Source organism: Bactrocera neohumeralis, chromosome 5, assembly GCF_024586455.1.
Source record: "Bactrocera neohumeralis isolate Rockhampton chromosome 5, APGP_CSIRO_Bneo_wtdbg2-racon-allhic-juicebox.fasta_v2, whole genome shotgun sequence".
Classification (NCBI taxonomy): domain Eukaryota; kingdom Metazoa; phylum Arthropoda; class Insecta; order Diptera; family Tephritidae; genus Bactrocera; species Bactrocera neohumeralis.
Genome location: NC_065922.1, coordinates 71,591,787 through 71,610,857, shown reverse-complemented (window position 1 = coordinate 71,610,857; position 19,071 = coordinate 71,591,787). Strand labels below are relative to the sequence as shown.

At 34.4% G+C, this 19,071-nt stretch overlaps 1 protein-coding gene across 7 annotated transcripts in view; it reads left to right on the top strand.

Moving 5' to 3' along the window:
- The window catches only part of LOC126760554 (optomotor-blind protein), a 279,713-nt gene that overhangs the window by 31,975 nt on the left and 228,667 nt on the right, over positions 1–19,071 (top strand). For 6 of the 7 annotated variants that reach the window (XM_050476267.1, XM_050476262.1, XM_050476265.1 and 3 more), the window contains exon 3: positions 14,963–17,647. In XM_050476267.1, coding sequence (XP_050332224.1) covers positions 16,551–17,647 — 1,097 coding nt within the window. In that variant the 5' untranslated portion in view covers positions 14,963–16,550. Of the gene's footprint in view, positions 1–14,500; positions 17,648–19,071 lie in introns of those variants that run through there. The other variant, XM_050476264.1, reaches the window with a different exon arrangement.

Sequence of the window (19,071 nt, the reverse complement as noted above, 5' to 3'; positions counted from 1 at the left end):
GCGGAATCATGTTAATAATCGTACTCATTTTTAGTGCTATACAAAAAACCCTACTAAAGTTAAAAAAAGTAGTACAAATGTGTACTAGTTCCGAACTACTTCCATTTGGATGGGTTCAAATTATTTTAGCCAATTTCATAGTGTTGCATGAACTCTTATAAGCACTGCAAACAAATATTGTGTTGTTGTACGATAACTAGTCGTACATTTGAAGCTGTTGATTATTTTCTACTACTTTTTTATACGTTTTCTCTTCTCAGCAAGCAATACTTAATCACTCAGCATATTTTCGGGTCCATATAAAAATGATCAAATATTTAGAAGCGGTGGAAAATTTCTAAAACCATTCAGCTATTTTATCTAGTTTAAATTAATTATAACTAATTAGTTTGATTTTAATTAATTATAGTTAATTATATATAATTATTTAAATTAATTATAATTAATTTAATTTTTTAATTAATTTTTTTCTATTAAAATTAATTAGTCTAATTTAATTAATTGCTATTCGTCATTTAATTGTTTTCCAATTTAATTAAATTTGATATTTTTATTTTTTTCTTTTCTTAATTACTTTAGTTAATTCTTCATAATTAATTAAATATATTTAATTTAACCTCACATAATTGTATTAAATTGTTTACTTCAAAATACTTAAGTCAATTAGAATAATATATTTTAGATTTTAATTAATTTTACTTAATTTTTTACTTAATTTCTTTCTTTTTTTGAATGCATTTAATTAAATTAGTTTAATTTTTTTTAGTTGTTATTCATTACTAAATTATTAAATAATTTAATTTGAAATTTTACTAATTAAATTTTAATATTTAATATAATTAAATTATTTTTCATAGCTTTAATTAATATTTAATGACTAATTAATAATTATTTAATTTAGTTTTATTTAACGGTATTTATTTTATTACTTAATTTATTACTATTCAATATATTTAATTTAGTTAATTTTAATTGAAATAATTTAATATTTCTTCATTACTTTAATTAATTCTTCATTACCAATTTTAATTAAACATTATATAATTAATTAAACGGAAAATTTTATTTAATTTTTAATTAATGTTTTATAATTTTTTTAACTTAATTTATTTCTCTCAATGTATTTAGTTTAAATAGTTTAATTTTAATAAACTGTTATTAATTACTTAATTATTGTTTAATTTAATTTAAGTTAATTTGATTTTTTATTAATTCAACATATTTAAGGTAATTGTTAATTGTAATTGTTATTCATTACTTAATTTTTATTAAATTAATTTAGCTTAATTTAATTTAATTAAATTTTTTTTACTTAATTTATTTTAAATGAATTAAAATTTAATTAATAAAATAACAAATTAATTTTTATAATTACTATTCAATATATTTAATTTAGTTAATTTTAATTGAAATAATTTAATATTTCTTCATTACTTTAATTAATTCTTCATTACTAATTTTAATTAACTATTATATAATTAATTAAATAGAAAATTTTATTAAATTTTTAATTAATGTTTTATAATTTTTTTACTAAATTTATTTCTCTCAATGTATTACATAATTTAAATAGTTTGATTTTAATAAACTGTTATTAATTAATTAATTATTGTATATTTGAATTTTGCTTAATTTAATTTAAGTTAATTTGATTTTTTATTTAATTTATATCACAAATTAATTAATGTAATGTAATTGTTATTCATTACTTAATTTTTATTTAATTAATTTAGCTTAATTTAATTTAATTTTAACTTAATTTTTTTAATTCAATTTATTTGTCTTAGTTTAATTTAATTTAACTGTTAATTATTTTTTTATTTTTATTCGATTTTTTAATTAAGTTCATTTAATTTAATTATAAGTCAATAGTATTAATTTTCATTTTGTCCACTGACTTTAATTATTTTTTTAAATTTAATTCTCTGTTGCCTCAAACTTTTTTTCCGCTCCACATATTTTTACTTGTTGTTGCTTATTTTATTTTAGAAAAAAAAGGTTGTTGTTGTTGTATTTTAGAGAATTCCATTTTATTCGAATCAATTTCGTTTCATTCCATTCCAAGTCACTTCATTACATTTAATTTCCTTCGCATTCCTTAAACCTAAAACTCTTAATACCCGACGCTGTCACTCGCAGCCGACAACGGCACACACCTACATACCCACAAGCACACGCATACACACTTATGTATATGCGTGTTCAGCCAAATACTTATTTAAGCCAAGTTTGTTGCGCCTCGGTTTGTCACGCTGCCTACAACAAACACACGCACACACACTAACCACCTAAGTATGCATGCCACATTTCGGCTGCTACACCCCTCCCCTAAAACGTGCTACATAGCGACGAAGCAAGAAAATAAGTGTAGCACCGCCCTGCCTCGCACAAAAGTCATCCGCTTAGCACGTCTGACCATCCGCAAAGCCAACACAACACTTCGCACTTACTTTTGCTCTTACTCCACGGCTGTTGTTGTTTTTGTTGCAATTGGTTTTATAGCCACCGTAGCTGACGACGTCGACGCGCTCAACGTCACCAAACAACCAACCAAATACACAACAACAACAACAACAAGAATAGCAACAAGCAAAACCAACCATTTTTCACACCGCGCGCTCACAGCGACGCGCTCGCAGCAGAGCGGTGTGCTCGCCCTCACCTACGCCACTACAAACTCTGCGCGTGGCCACTACAGCGCACTGCCACACTGACTCGCTCTTTCTCACCATCAGCTGCTGTGTGCCGCGCGTCTAGCGCTTTGTCACTTTTACACTAATGCGCTACAACGCGCCGCTTGCACGCTTGGCGAGCGAGTGTGAGAGCGCGCGCATACTTGTTGTTTGTGGTGGTCGTTATTTGGGGTGGTGTGAGAGTGTATGAGGCGCGTTAATGCGTCCGCCCATAAGCAAACAAAATGCGCCATCATTCAGGCGCGCTGTGTTGGTGAGCGCGTGTGTGCGCGCGCCTCTGAGGTGTTGTTTTTGGCACGTCAGCAGCGACGCGCTGCCCGCAAGTGTCGTGCGGCGCTGTGTGCGCGCGTTTGTGGTTAAAGTTGTCACTCAGCGCTCACTTAGAGACAGCGCAGCTAGCGTTCACGGCGCTGCTGCCGCACTCATATGCATTAGAGACGCTTACTCGTTAGTTTGCACCACAACTCGTTGGTTTATTTACTATTTACGCTCTTATTTGTAAGGTTGGTGTGGTGTGTAGTGAGCGCGCTGTGCCGCGGTGGTGGCCAGTAAGCAAGAAAAAATTGCAGTGCAAAGAAAGGAAGGCAACAACAACAATATTAACAAAGTAGGATCAGCAGTGGCGCTCCTGCTTCGAACTTTGATGCTGGTGTTTGCGGTTTTGTTGTATATTTCAGCTTAAATCTGTCGAATTCTTATAATTTTCTAAATTAATGCGATTTTATTTTCTAATTTTTGACATTTTTTCTGCTACTTTTTCCTTTTTTCTCCTCCTTTTCTTCGACTTCTCAAGCTCTAAGCTTGCTTAGCGCCGGTTAAAGCACCTCAGTTGCTGCTTACTGCGCCTACAGTGTCTCTCTAATCAAGCGCTCATGCACATCAGCACCACCACCACCAACAACAACAACAGCGGCTGTGAAAGCAAACAAGTAACTAACAATCTGTCACCTTAGCGCATCTTCTACTTATTCTTTTCCGCTTAACGCTGGGCGTTCATGGCGTGTATGAGGTACTCAGGGGCCGCCTATTGGCTCGTTCGCACACAGGCTTCTCAGCTATAACAACAAATGCAGTACGAGCGCGCGCTCTATCTTTCGCTCTCGCTCTTGCCAACGCGCGCACGCTGGCGACATGTTGACCACCGAGCAAGACTTTGCTGTAACTTGTATGCCAAAAACAAAAAAATGTTGTTGTGGCAGTCCTTATTATTGTTGTTTGCGCTGCAATTTGGAGACAAATTATTGTGAGCGCGCCAGAGCGCTTTTGCTATTGTTGTTGCTTTTGCCATATTGTCAAATTAGTGTAAGTTGTTGTTGTGCTCATTGTTGTTGTTGTCTAACTTTGTCACTTCGTTCACTTGTGTGTGTGTGCGCGCGCTTGTCGTCGGAAACGGTGCCGCCTTCGTTGCATTCATTCGCACTCTCAGCCGCGCAGACGCGTCACCAAAATCATATATGTACATATGTATGTATAACACATGAATACGTGTGTGCGTGTGTGTATGTGCTTACGTTAGCACTTTTGCTGGTGTTAATGTCACCAACACGCTGGCGACAGCACGAGTGACAACAAATGAAAACAATGGCAAGCGCAAACAACAGCAACAATAATAATAGCTAACGCGCTCAGCTTGTGCTACTGAGCGCAGCGTTAGTGCGCTCTCTACACAAATGTTGGTATATAAATTTGTTGTTGTTTTACTGTTGCATGGCACGGCGCTTGTGGGTGTGCTTAAAACGCTTGGCCTGACAGTTCTCACCCACTGCTTGTTGTTGTTACTACTTGTTGTTGTTGTCTAATGGATAAGCTGTTTGCTTGTCACTTGGCTTTACAACAACAATCAATACCAGCTAGCAGTGCGCATCTTCGTCGCTCAAATGGCTTGCCGCCCGCGCTCCGCTGCCGTTAGACACATTTTATTGCGCCGCTCATTGTTGTTGTTGCTGCTGTTGCTTTATTAGAGAAGTTGTCACCAGCGCTTGTTTGCTCAAGCCGCACACACTTACCGCCAACCAACTTCCTCCTTTCTCCGTCCACCTTCTCTTCCACTTTTTCACTGACGACTTAGCCACTCTTGTCATCTCTTTCTTGTGCGCCCATTTTCACGCCTTGCTGTCGTGCCGCCTTGGTGTGCGCTAAACAAAGGCCAGCCAGCGCCAAAAAAAAAATATTGTCATCATCGCCGTCTTCTTCTTCTTCGCAACAACGTTGGCTACGTTTTTCTTATTTTTTTCTCACTTGCGCTTAGAATTTGTCGCCATTGCCAACGGTAGGCGATGCGCCACTGCCAGTACTTTTCTTCTAATCCGCAGCACCGCTCTCACTCTCTCACGCGCTCTGCTTGCGCACTGTCACTGATAGCGCACTGCTGCCGCCGCGCTGCCTTTGTCGTTTGTCAACTTCAACGTGTGAGAATTTGTCACCCGTTTTGGCGTTGGCAGCGTTGTGTCTTGTTTATTTGTTCTTCTACACTTCTCCACAAACACATGGACTTTTCCACACATGCACACACGTATGCATGGGTATATGTAGTTAGTTTGCTTCGGCTACGCCATTGCAAAACTGGCTTTTGTGCTTCGACGCTGGGCAATCTCCTCCTCTTTTCCAAACGGTGTTGCTGCTAAACCGCTTAAGTAGGCGAGCGGCAGCAGCAAATGTGTTTAAGCGACGGAAATGTTACAAATTTCATTTTGGAAATTGAAAACTTAAAGGTTTTATAAATAAAAAACATAAAAATGTAGCATATCCAACAGGCGCAATTTTCACAAAAATCACCATACCTTCGCCAGTTTTGAAGCGATTTGCGCGAAATTTTCAGCGTTGTTGGCAGAAGCGCTTGTTATTTGATTAAGAGAGAAGTTTATAAAATTTTGCAAATAAAAATGGCCGAAGCAATAGTTATAAATGCTAACGAAAGAGATTGAAAAAAATTCTGTTGATTAAAAAATGCTTCCTGTTTCAATAAAATTTTCTTGAAAAAAAATGTATATACATTATATAAAAAAATTAAAATTTAAATATTTTTGCTTAGAAAATTAGACAAAATTTTTGAAATTATCTTGGTTAAGAAAAAAAACATTGTCGTATACAAAAAAAAAACGTTTTTAATTAAAAAAGTTTCAAAACTCCATTTTTTTTTGCTTAAATTAGAAAAATATTGTAATCGAGAAAATGTTGATGAATTCAATAATTAAAATTGCTATAGAAGGAGATTTGAAAGCAATGCCTTCAATAGCCGCATACAAAAAATATTTTTAAGTAAAAAAAATTTAAAAATAAATTTAAAAAATTAAAAAAAAAATTTAAATAAATTTTTAAATTAAATTAATTTTAAATTTTTTTTCCTTAGAACATTAGCAAAAGAAATTGAATCGAAAAAAATTCCTGAATTTAACAAAAAAAACTCAAAAATGCTAACGAAGCAGATTTAACAGAAATGCATTTGATTAAAATATGCCCTTCGGTTAAGAAAATACATAAATATTCTGGAAGTAAAAAATATTTTTTAATTAAAAAATAATATATCAAAAATAAAAAACAAAACGAAGAAAAAATATATATTTTTTTAATTTTTATTAATTAAAAATTAAATTTTTATTAAGTAAATTACTTTTCATAATTTTTTTCTAATTATAAATTAAATTTTTATTAAGTAAATTTAATTTCATAATTAAAAAAAATTTAATTTATAATTAGAAAAAAAATAAATTTATTTCATTAAGTTAAATTTAATTATAAAATTATTTAAAAAAAAATTTTTCTAATTATAAATTAAATTTAAATTAAGTAAATTTCTTTTTATAATTAAAAAAAAATTAATTTATAATTAAAAAAAAATTAATTTATTTCATTAAGTTAAATTTAATTATAAAATTATTATAAAAAAAATTTTCTAATTATAAATTAAATTTTTATAAGTAAATTTCTTTTTATAATTAAAAAAAATTAATTTATAATTAGAAAAAAAAAAAATTTATTTCATTAAGATAAATTTAATTATAAATATATTATAAAAAAAAAGTTAAATTTTTATAATTATAAATTAAATTTTTTTTTATAAGTAAATTTTTTTTTAATTAAAAAAAAATTTAATTTAAAATTAGAAAAAAATGTTTAATTCCAAAAAGTAAAAAGAATTCGTGAAATGAAAAAAAAACACTTAAAAACAATTTTTTAAATTGATAGGTATAAAAAATTCAGATAATCATGTAAAAAGTAAGTTAGAGGGATCAATAACTTTTTGCGAATTGAAATTTGTAGAAAAAAAAAACAATTTTGTGTGTAAAAATTAAGTTAGAGCTAGGCTAATACCACTTGAAAATTTATTGTTGTGTACATAAATATAAAACTTTTGTTCGGATAGCTAGTGGCAACTCTTACAAATCGGCACTTGAGATTTTATTGTATAAAATATCTCTCTTTAAAGAAATATTTTGTTTAAATAAAAATATTTTAAAAAATTTTGTTTTATAAAATAGAATACGAACACCGTGCTGGCAGCTAACGTCAGAGAGTTGATAGTTCGTATCGCTTTGGTTATAATAGGTATCCCTGAGACCTCTTGACTCTAAAAATTAATGAAATTGAGCGCAAATAATAAATAAATTTCCACTTTCAAATTTGTTTTTTTTTTGGAAAATATTTAAAATCAACCAGTTCGAACCATTTCGGACATTCGCAGGCTTTTAGACACCAATTTTGTCCATTTGAGCTGCTTCTTTAGTCGCAGTACTTTTGAAGCGCAGACTCCCACATACGAGTGATATAAAGGTGCTTCTGATTCTTCCACTTCAAATATCGTAAATTCTGCAGCATTTTCAAGAAGTGAACATCAATCGAAAAAAATAATATCATGTAAGGTTTATAATTATGAAAGTGGTCTAAAGGTAACAAGGTCTGACGATTGCTATATGCCAATAACTTGCTTTAGTTGGTTAAATCAAGTTTTTTTTCGAGATAAAATTATTCCAGTCCATCTGGTTCACAATCCCGGTTCAGACTATTCTTTGCTTACTTTAGATTAAATTCTTGTTCTTGTGACACCAAAAATCATATTTCAAATAGTACCGACCAACTGTGCTGTGGTGCTAAATCTTACCCAGACTGCTGTCAGTTTTCAAAAGATCGATTTCTTGCAGTTGTACAACAACATATTGGTCTCAAAGCATGCTGCTGAGCTGATAAATCTTGTTCGGACTGATAAGTAATTTCCAGAGATCAATTTTTGTTGTTGCAATAGCAAAAAACTCGGCTAAAACCACTTAAGCGGTGTCTACGCCAGTATGGAAGAAGCAGAAAAGCAAAAAACAACAGGACATTAGTTTGAAAGAATGCTTTTGAGCTGGTAAATCTTGCACGCGTTGATATCAGTTTAACATAAATTGTTTTAAATTTTGTTGTAGTATAAAAAATTAACATAATACTACTTTTAAGTGAGCTAGTGAGGTATAATCAGTAGATCTATGTATGGCATGACAGCTGGTCAGTATAGCCTAACCTAACCTAGTGAGATAGAATACATGACTAAGATTTCAATGACAGCTTGCCTGCACCCAACTCTTGGGAACAAAAGCTTTCTCTAATTCATTTGACAGAACTCACTACTCATAGGGGCTTCTACGCCAGTATATAAGGAAGCTTGAGTATTACTTAAGCAAAAAAAGTGTCTATAGCTGTAAAAATATATATTTTTGGATTCCATAAAGTCAGCTGAGTTTTCAAAAATAAATGGTGAGCTCGCAAGTGGTGTCTAGTGGTATTTTGACTCATGTTGCACGAAGTAAGTCTGTTGCAAGTTTGGAAGAAAACAAAAATTAATCTCAAAATCTTAAATATTTAAGTACGCGAGCTCTTTAAGGACGTCTAGTAATATTTTCGACCATGTTGCACAATAAAAGTATGTTGCAAGTGTATCGAATATCAAAAATTGTAAGAAGAATTTAGTGCTTTGATTAGTATTGCGTCTGCCTTCCTACAGTTTTTATAACCTAACCGAAAATACAACGCCTGAAGTCACTTTTGCCGCACGACTCTGCTATGGCAACAAAGATTTACGTGTTTTCCAGCAAAAAAATTTTCAGCGCGACAATGTCAAATCAATGTTACTGCCATTTGCTTATTTCGCAGCAATTTCAATGCATTCTTTATACCATGAACAGTGTCTATATCATGTCAGAGATTTTATAAAATATGTATAAATGCTTATTCAAGCGAACAGCTGACCAGCCGCGTCGATTTACCCATGCCTTTTATCTGGCTGTATTTACGCAAATAGTCCCTTCAATTTAGAGATATCGATCTGAAATTTTGCAGACGCTCTTTTCTCCTCAAGAAGCTGCTTATTTGTCAGAAACGCCAATATCGGATCATTATAACATATAGCTGCCATACAAACTGATCGATCCAAATCAAGTTCTTGTATGGAAAACTTTTTTATTTGATGAGATATCTTTACGAAATTTGGCATAGTTTATTCTGCAAGGTAGTGCTAAAATATATATAGAAACTTTTCAGATCGAACAACTGTAGCATATAGCTGCCATACAAACTGATCGATCCAAATCAAGTTCTTGTATGGAAAACTTTTTTGTTTGATGAGATATCTTTACGAAATTTGGCACATATTATCTGCTTAGCCAGAGCTACAATCTTTGAACATTTTGTTCAGATCGGATCACTATAGCATATGGCTGCCATATAAAATGGCCCATGAAATTAAAGTCCTTGTATGGAAAACTTTTTTAGTTGACAAGATACCTTCACTAAATCTGGCACTGATGATTATCCAAGGCAATGCTATAAGCTCTGAAGAAATTAGTCAGATCGGACCACTATAGCATATAGCTGCCATACAAACTGATTGACCAAATTTATTATAAACAGCTTTATATACCCTTTTAAACTATAAGAAAAGCACCTGTAGTGGGTATTATAACTCGCCGCAGCCAAAGTTAACTTTTTGCTTATTTTATTTCTCTGTGCTACATGTCACTTCAGCAAATCAAATGTACTACCACTTCCCTTTCGCATACCACTTCCTTTCATTACATGCCACACTTTAAAATCGCCAACATTAACACAGCCATACACACACACATGCGTACGCATTTCGCTAATTCCTTAGCTGCTGCCTCGACTTCATTATCATCACCTTATTACTGTATTTAATTTATTTTATCTGCGCCACATATCGCGGACACTCACTCGCCCGACGCCATCGTCCATCTTGCTGCGCGTCAACGCACGAACACACACGCACACACCCACAAACACGAGCATACTTGCTTGCCTGTGAACGCAAACACCTCCTTCACGCTACACACTAGCAAGAACGCAACAAGAGCAGGAACAACAACAATAGTAACAACAACAAACAGTTTGACCAACCGACCGTTAGGACCCTTGCGCTTCTTCAACTACTTGTCTGCCTGCCTGCTTGGCTTGGCTTGGCTGCTTGCTCTTTTGCAACGCCATCACCATGCTTGCAACAACAACAACCCCACAAACAACAAAAGCAGCAAATATTCTTTGGCTGTTTCTCTTTTCCCACTTCCTTTTACTTTTTTGCCATTTTCGCTTTTGGCCAGCAGCAAGTCAGGTTTGTATTTGCTTTGTTCATCTTCACGTGGCTGTTGTTGTTGTTGTTGCATTTTATTTTTGTCACCTGCACTTAACACCATAGCGTTGTCTCTTTTTTTCACACTCCATCGCGCGCCATCTTTGCGCGACGGCGCCGAATTTGAACTCTTAACACGGCCCCAATGTCGTTCTCGACGTTGTGTTGCGGTCGCCGACGTTCTCCTAGTTGCTGTTGTCGTAGTGGTCGTCGGTGCCGTCGTTGCCGCAGTCAACACTTTCACACACGCGGGCGGCTAGAGAGATAACTCGCCTTGGTCGCCTAACACTTGAGTGCATCTGTGTGGGTGTGTGTGTGTGTTTCGTTTGCTTTGGCGTCTTTCACACGACGTTGGTGCGACAGTGGCGCTCTTTGGTTGGAGATTTGATACAAATTGCGATTTGGGGTATATTTTGAGAAATATGTTGGGAAATTTATAAGGCAGGGCTCAAATGTAAAAGAAAAGTTTAAAAGTAGTTAAATTAGATACATATTATATAATATAAAAACAAAATTTATTAAAAATATAAATAGAAAACAATATATCAAATTTAAAAAAAAGGAAAAACTAATTAATTTAATTAAAAAAAAAACTATATTAAAATTATAAAAAATTTTAATGGAAGCAAATTAAATTAAATTATATAAAATTAAATTAAAGAAAATAATAAATTCAAATTAATAATTAATTAAGTTATATTAAAAAAAAAATTAAATAATTATACAAAAAAATTTAAAAAATACATATGATAATTAAAAAAATAACCGTAAAATTAAAAAAAAACATAACAAAATTAATATTTTAAAAATTTAAAAAAATAGAAAATTTAATAAATTAAATTGTTAAAAATATAAAATATAATTAAATAATTAGTAAATATTATTTTTTTTGTACCGGAGTTTTTTTCTTAGTTAATATTCGATCATGTCGAGTTTCATAAGAAAAAAACGCTTTGAAATCCGTTTTTGAAAACTGTTTTCGGAATGGTTTTATTTCTACTTTTTTGTGTCCGGACTTAGTGTATGTATACTATATAAAACAAAATAAAATAAAAATTGAACAAATAATAAAATAAAAAAAATTATGATAATTAAAAAATTAAAATTAAAATTAAAATTTAAATTAATTAATAATTAATTTTTTAATTAATTAATAATTAAAATTTTGTTTAATTTTAACAAATAAAAAATAAAAAAATTTAAAAAAATTAAGTAAAAAACAATAAAACAACTAAAATAAAGTAAAAAAATAAGTATAAAAAAATTAAAAATAATTAAGGAAAGTTAAATTTAAAAAAAAAATTATGATAATTAAAAATTAAAATTAAATAATATTAAGTAAAATTTTGTTTAATTTTTAACAAATAAAAAATAAAAAAATTTAAAAAATTAAGTAAAAAAAAATAAAACAACTAAAATAAAATAAAAAAATAAGTATAAAAAATTAAAAATAATTAAGGAAAGTTAAATTTAAAAATAGATTTAGCAAACTTTAATGGTTTTTAAATATGTTTTTTTCTTAGTAAATATTTTGATGAACATTTTTTGAAAAATATTTTCGGAATTGTTTTATTTCTATTTATTTGTCTCGGGGCTTAGTGTATGTAACCCAAAAACTAGATTCAAAACCATTTCACTATTTAATAACTTTTTTTTTAACTTATTAGCCTAAGATCATTAGAAAAATTTTGAAAAGGTACTGAAAGCCTTCAAATATACTCTGGAAATTTCACTAGCTGGAACTGGAACGAATATTTTTTAACTGCATCAGATTTTTATACGACAACGTGCTGTTCCTTGAATGATTGAGAAATGTCAAATCCGTCATTTCTTGATCTTTTGGCGTCTTATGTTGACTTTTAAGGCAAAACCAAGCCCAAAATTGGTAAAAGAAAAGTTTTCCTCAGACAATAGCTCGCTGATTTCACACTAAACCATTGTTCATGATTCGAAAATTATGATATAAGCTAATACCTTATGCCTTCAATTACGGAAAAAGCCCGTCAATTTTCTTTTCTTTATAGTGCCTCATATTGGCGTTTTAACTTCAAATGACTGGTAAGAGGCAACTTTTATCGAACAGATAAGCTCGTTGTTTTTGTTGCTGGGAGAATTCTGCCGAGTTAACAGTCCTTGACCGGATAAAAAATCCGAGTTCGTTTAGGTTACGTATGTAATGTCCGATTGTCGTGGGAACGGACCAGATAAGCTCGATTTCATCTCTTCTTGATTTTCAAACGACTGCCGCTGCCATCTTGAATTCAAAAAACTTTTATCTAATACAACGAAATGTGTAAAACATTAAAATATATCGTTACCTAAAATGCAAAATAACATAACATCACTTTTCATAAGTTCACAGTCGAAAACGTTTCTATTATAACGAAACATATGTACACTCACATTGAAATAAAATTTGAGTTTGATACGTTGCTTTGCATTTTAGGTGACGATATGTATTAAATGTGATTACTAATTGCCGAATCCATTAACGTAATAATTATGCGACATTTTCTTCATACTCTCTCAAGCAATTTATGCGAAGAAATGCATGAAAATTCTGGACATTAAACGCCAGCTATTGTATTGACCTTAAAGCATCTCTACGACGCGCTTCAAGCACTTAGTTGAGCAATATGTTGACGAGTTTCAGCTGCTTAGAGCTAAAGCCAGTTTTTTTCTTCAGCATAAAATGTAGAAAGTATAGCCAAAAAAGTCAAATTGTTCAAAAGTTTTGAGTGCAAGAGTTGCAAGAGTCAAAATCTCAAGTACATCGGATCTGAAATGATTTTTCCACCGAAAATTACTTTTACAAATGATCTCAAACAAGAATCTGGGTTTACAAAGTCAGTTGCTAAGACTCGTTTCAGCAATTTTATAGCCTTAAAGGCCTGTAAAAGCAAGCATGTCACAAAAAATAATTTTTCATATTTTCAAAAAAAAAAAAAAAATCACTAATAAACTAAAAAATATTATATACAAGTATATTTTTTAGTTTATAAAAAATATTTTAAAAATATAAAAAAAAATATTTTAAAAATATAAAAAAAATATTTAAAATAATATAAATTATATGTTAAAAAATTAAAAATGCTTCTTTCCTGCCCCACTCCCAACACCTTACATGCTCTGCTCTCAAAATATAAATCACTGCATGACCCACTGTCGCGCACATTTATCACACGTACAATAGGCAGGCAGGCAACAAACACACGCGCATGCAGTCCTATGGCCAACACGAAGCCAAACAGTCAGTGCTAGCGAATGCGACAAAACCAGCGCCTACACACACGCCAATACTAGCGCAACAATACTAACAACAAGCGGTGCGGCTAAGCTCAGCACCACCTACCTGCGCCATGACGGCGTCTCACACTGCACGCCCGCTGGCCCACACGCTACCAAATAAAGCTACGACGGCCGTTGAACGACTGGCTGGTCGTCACCACACACACAAAGATAATAAAAAAATAAACTCACACACACACACACTTGTAAACGTAAGCAATCAAAGCAGCGTAGCAAAAAATATGCGACGTTGTCGCCAGAAAGTGCGAAATTCATGCTGCTGCTGCTGCTGCTGCCTCTCTTCTGCTACACAAACTAGCTAGCTTGTTGTTTTTGTTTTCCATTTTCGTTTACTTATTACGTATCTTGGCGCTTTGGTGTCACCAGTCTTGTTAGCCCTAACGCTTTTTTGCGGCGCTGCCAGCGCCATGACAAACACGTCAACGCGCGCTGCTTCTTATTGGAATAAACGACGAGTAAGACCAATACACACAGCGGCGCAGTCATACCGGTTTCTGATTTCAATTCATTATTTTGCTCGCCAGCTATGCCATACACCAGCGCTTCTTATTAGCCTTGCTGCTTTTAGGCGCTGCAGTCAGCGCCACAGCGCGCGTCGTCGCCAGCGTGCTGCTTACAAGTGCTTGTTACACTAGCAGGCAACTCGCTCGTTTGCTGCGCGCTTATGTAGACCAAGCGCTCGCCACTCGCTCGTTGCTGGCTCAGCTGCGCGCTGGCACACACACATTCAAACGCCGCTGTGCGCTGCGCTGCCAATACGTTTGCCAGCGCGCTCTACACTCTCCTTGCCGCTGCCGCTGCGCTACGTGCGCTGTACAAGACTGGTTTTTGGGGGGTTGCGCCGCTTCGGCGAGTACGTGTATTTTCCAGTTTGCAAGCGACCGGCGTGTAGTGCGTATCTCGGCTGCCAGTGTGTATATTGAAAGTCAAAATAGTGTTGTTTTTTTCTGTTTCGTTCGCAATTGTGTGCGCTGGTTTACTCGCCTTTTCAAAAAAATTCTTACTCGATTTCTCGTGTGCAGCAAGTACGCTTTTCAAATCATCGTCGTCGTGTGCGTTTCATAGAAATATTATGTATTGTTTAGCCGCCGCTAAAACGCGCTTTTGCATTTTTACGCCGAAATATTTTATTTTCATAAAAAAAATAGTTGCAAAACTTGTCTGAAGCAAAGCGCGTACACAGCGCTTTCGTCTTGACACTTTGAGGGCGTAAGCGTAAAGCCGCCGGAACTGTCACGCGTCACATGCCACTGCGCTCGCCGCAAAATGCAAAGTAAAACCGTGTAGAGAGTACAAAAATTAATATTAAATGGATTTTTACTAATTTTTAACTTTCAATTTACAGTCGAATTGGAAAAGCTGCCGCGGCAAAACAACAAAAACAAAAGCGCAACGCAAATATAAGCAAGCGCGTAGAATTAAGTGCAAGTGCGAACTAACTGTGTATAAAAACTAATTAAAAATAAAAAAATTAACAAAAATTTAACAATAATTTGTAAAAAATTATAAAAAATTAAGAAAATCAAAAAAAATTATAAATAATTATAAAAATTAAAAAAAAAATTATGAATAATTAAAAAAATTACAAAAAATTTACTGCAAAAAATTAAGGAATTTTAAAAATTTTACAATAATTTTAAAATTTTGTAAAAAATATTTTCAAATATTAAATAAATTTGTGCATAATTCAAAAAGCTAGCGGAAAAGTGCAATTCTAACTGTAAACGCGTCGTGTAAATTAGTGTGAAGGCGGCAAGATATTAACAGACGTGCAAAAACGTAATTTAAAAATAATTTTAAAAATTAAAAAATATTAAAAAAAAGTAAAGTGTGAAAAAACATATTGTAACTAAATCTCAGTACTTTGCAACAATTTTAGCCGTGTTGCAAGTAAATATAAAGTGCGAAAAAAACTGTTACTGTGTTTAGAAAACTTACTAAACGCGTTGCAAGCAGCTGTGTAAGCATTAAAATAACAACAAATACAACAAAACAACAGCAGGCAATTGCAACAACAATAAAAACGTGTGGCAAGTGCATAACAAGTGTAAATATAACAAAAAATATTTTACAAAAAGTTTTAAAAAATTACAAAAACTTCATAAATTTGAAAAACAAGTTTTTGAAAATTTCAAAAATTAAAATTTAATAAAAAAAATTCAACAACAAAGTGAAAAAGTAAACTTAATAAAAAAATTCAACAACAAAGTGAAAAAAGTACACTGAAAAAGCAAATTGAAGGCAAGAGCTGTATAAATATACACAAAGTAAAGCAAAGTCAGCTGCAAGAGGCCTCAAGCGGTGTCGGAAGTAAAGATTGCTACGAAAAGTCCAAGAAAAGCGCTTATAAATAGAAAATTAGAGGTCTTAGGCGGCATTTACTGCTCGAAGTAAGCCAAATTTTGTTAGAAAAGTCGGGAGACTAAGTGAAAAGCATAGAAAGCGCGAACAGGCGCAGCTTTAAGTGAAAGAAAGAGCTTTAAGCTCAAAATAAGCACTAAAAATAGCGCTCCACAGCAGCGCTTGCATAGAGGGCTAGTGAGAAAAGCCGTGAAAACCAAAATTTAAGCGATCTAAGCAAGAAAAAGTGGATGCAGAGCTAAAAATTTAAAACCAAATAAGCAGCGAGCTAAGCTTAGTGCGAAAAAGCGGCAAGGCAGAGCAGCAAAAGTGAAAGCGCACAACTTGTGACAAAGAAAAAAGCTTAAATAAAGTTTTGAAGTGAATTTTCGGGAGCTGCTAACCCAGTCAAATCTAGCTGCCGATTTGTAGGCGCCTGTCAGACTCCAAACCTCAAAAAGAGCCAGCAAAAACCCGCGCTCGGAAACCGTTGTACCACTTGCTACGCAATATTGCCGCATTGCGTGTGGCTGGCAATTGCCAAGTAGACGCGCTTTTTGCCTATCCCCGCTGTTGCTGGAAAGTGTAATGTAATGAGATACGACGTTCAAGAGTTGCTTCATCAGTCTGCTGAGGATCCATTCGCCAGGTTTGCAAATGGGATGGCATATCATCCATTTCTGCAACTCTCCCGACCCACTGACTTCAGCGTGTCGTCGCTGTTGACGGCGGGCACACAGGCACAACAGGCTAGTAACGCCGCCGCCGCCGCAGCAGCTGCTGCAGCCGCAACCGCAGCAGCGGCCGGTGATTTAGGTGCAGGCGGCGGTAATACCGTCTTGAGCGCGGCCACCTCACCCGCACAGCCGCACCAGCAGCAAGCGCCACCAACTACACCCACCAGTGCGGCAGCACTCTTGCAACAACACCAACAGCAGCAACAGCAATTGCATTTGCAACAGCAACAGCACCATCAACAGCAGTTGCTTTGCGGTGCCGGTCAAGCATCACCGGTCGGTGGCCAACAGCCGCCACTCTTATCGCCTGGCAATAACAATAATAACAGTGTTGGCAGCAAATCGGGCAGCAATAATAATAGCAACAACAGCAACCGCAATACACCCACCACAACTAATAATAATAACAACAACAACGATCCTCAAAGTAGCAACAATAATTTGTCGTCGCAACAGCCACTAGCTCATCCAGCCGCGTCACATTTGTCATCGCCGCATTTGTCGCCGCATCGTCAACCGCCGCCGCATCCGCACGCACATCCCGCACAGCCGCCACCGCCAGCGCCACAGCATCCACATCACTCGCCGGTGCCCGGTCATCACGCATTGGGGCCACACCTGCCGCAACAGGCCTACTTTCCGGCGGCCGCATTAGCTGCGCTCGCCGGCAGTCCGGCTGGTCCACATCCCGGTCTATATCCGGCCGGTCTGCGTTTCCCGCCCCATCATCCGCACGCCCATCACCCACTGGGCACACCCTACACCACCGCTGAGGACGTGGTGCTCGCATCAGCTGTGGCGCATCAATTGCATCCGGCGATGAGACCGTTGCGTGCGCTACAACCCGAGGATGACGGCGTCGTCGACGATCCGAAGGTGACGCTGGAGGGCAAGGACTTGTGGGAGAAGTTCCACAAGCTCGGCACGGAGATGGTGATCACCAAAAGTGGACGGTAAGTCAAACAAATCATTATTATGCTAAATAAAATAAGTTAGTGCCAGAAATTTGTGAGGTTATGTGTCGAAGAGATTAGAAAAAAACCAAATAAGTGAAATTTGAGTCTGCGTGGACCACTCTACTGTCTTAAAGAATACTTCCAAAGCTTGAAGTTCTTCCGTAGGTTTTTTAAAATGTTCTTCCCAATCAATTTGTGAGGTTATGTGTAAAAAAAATAATGTAGGAAGTGCAATGAGAGGCTCATTTATGAGTGGCACCGATTCTTCTGATTCCAAGAGCGCTTCAGTAACCTCATGTGTATTTAAAAAATGTTCCTTAACTAGAGTATTTTAAGATTCTGTGTAAGAAAAATTATAGAAAATCGAAAAAAAGAAATCCTACATTACCCTGAACCCCATTAGATTGTGCCAGTAATTCTTTCAGGGTTAAAAGTTGAGTAAAAAATTTTGGAAAGTGGAATGTGTGTAGGTATGAACCATAGGAGTGATTCTTCCGATTCAAGAGCTCTTCAGTAAACGTGTACGCATTCTAAAATGATTATGCTCGAGTAATTTGTAAGTTTATGTGTAAAACAATTATGGAGAGTGAACTTCGGCCCAAAATTTAACCCTATTAGTGTGTTCAAATGATTCGTTCGATGGAAAAAGTGCTTTTAGTAGCTTCTGTGTATTCTAAAGGATTTTTGCTCGAGTAATTTGTGAAGTTATGGATAAAAGAAGGTTCTGCGAAATTCTTCGGTAACCTTATATTTACACCAAAGTGTTCTTAACGCATAGTATTGAGGTTATGTGTTAGAGAAAGTATATAAAGTGAACCGCAAGTGAACTTTGGACTACGTTGTTCACTGTTAGACGCTTCTAGGGATTCTTCAGATATCAAAATATCTTTTAGAAAACATATATGTATTCAAAAATGCTTTTCTTCGAGTAATGCTTTGAGGTTATGTGTAAAAAAGTTTGAAGAAAGTAACATTTTAAGCTGGATAATAGCCAGTTAGACTCTTCAAGCGATTCTTTCAACGCTAAATATTAATTCAGTTGTCATATGACTATTTTAAAATGATTTTCTTCGAGTAAAGTTTTGAGGTTATGTATTACAAATTTGAAGAAAGTAAGATTTTAAGCTGAAAAAGCTTTTATTCCACAAATTGTGAGGTTATGTGAAAAAAATTTGGTAATTGGGATAGATTAGTGAATCTGGCGGTCGTTTCTAATACCGTTATATAACTTTTGCAACTCTGCAGCACTTTTTGCTAAGCCGTGTTGCATTCTAATAATTTTTCACCTCATAATTTTTAAGGTTATGTTCGAAAAAATTAAAAAGCTGAGCATAATATAGCAAATGGCACCACTCAAGTGTCTTTACATGACTTTTGTAACTAAACATTTTCCCTTTAGTACCGTTATGTCTATACTAATG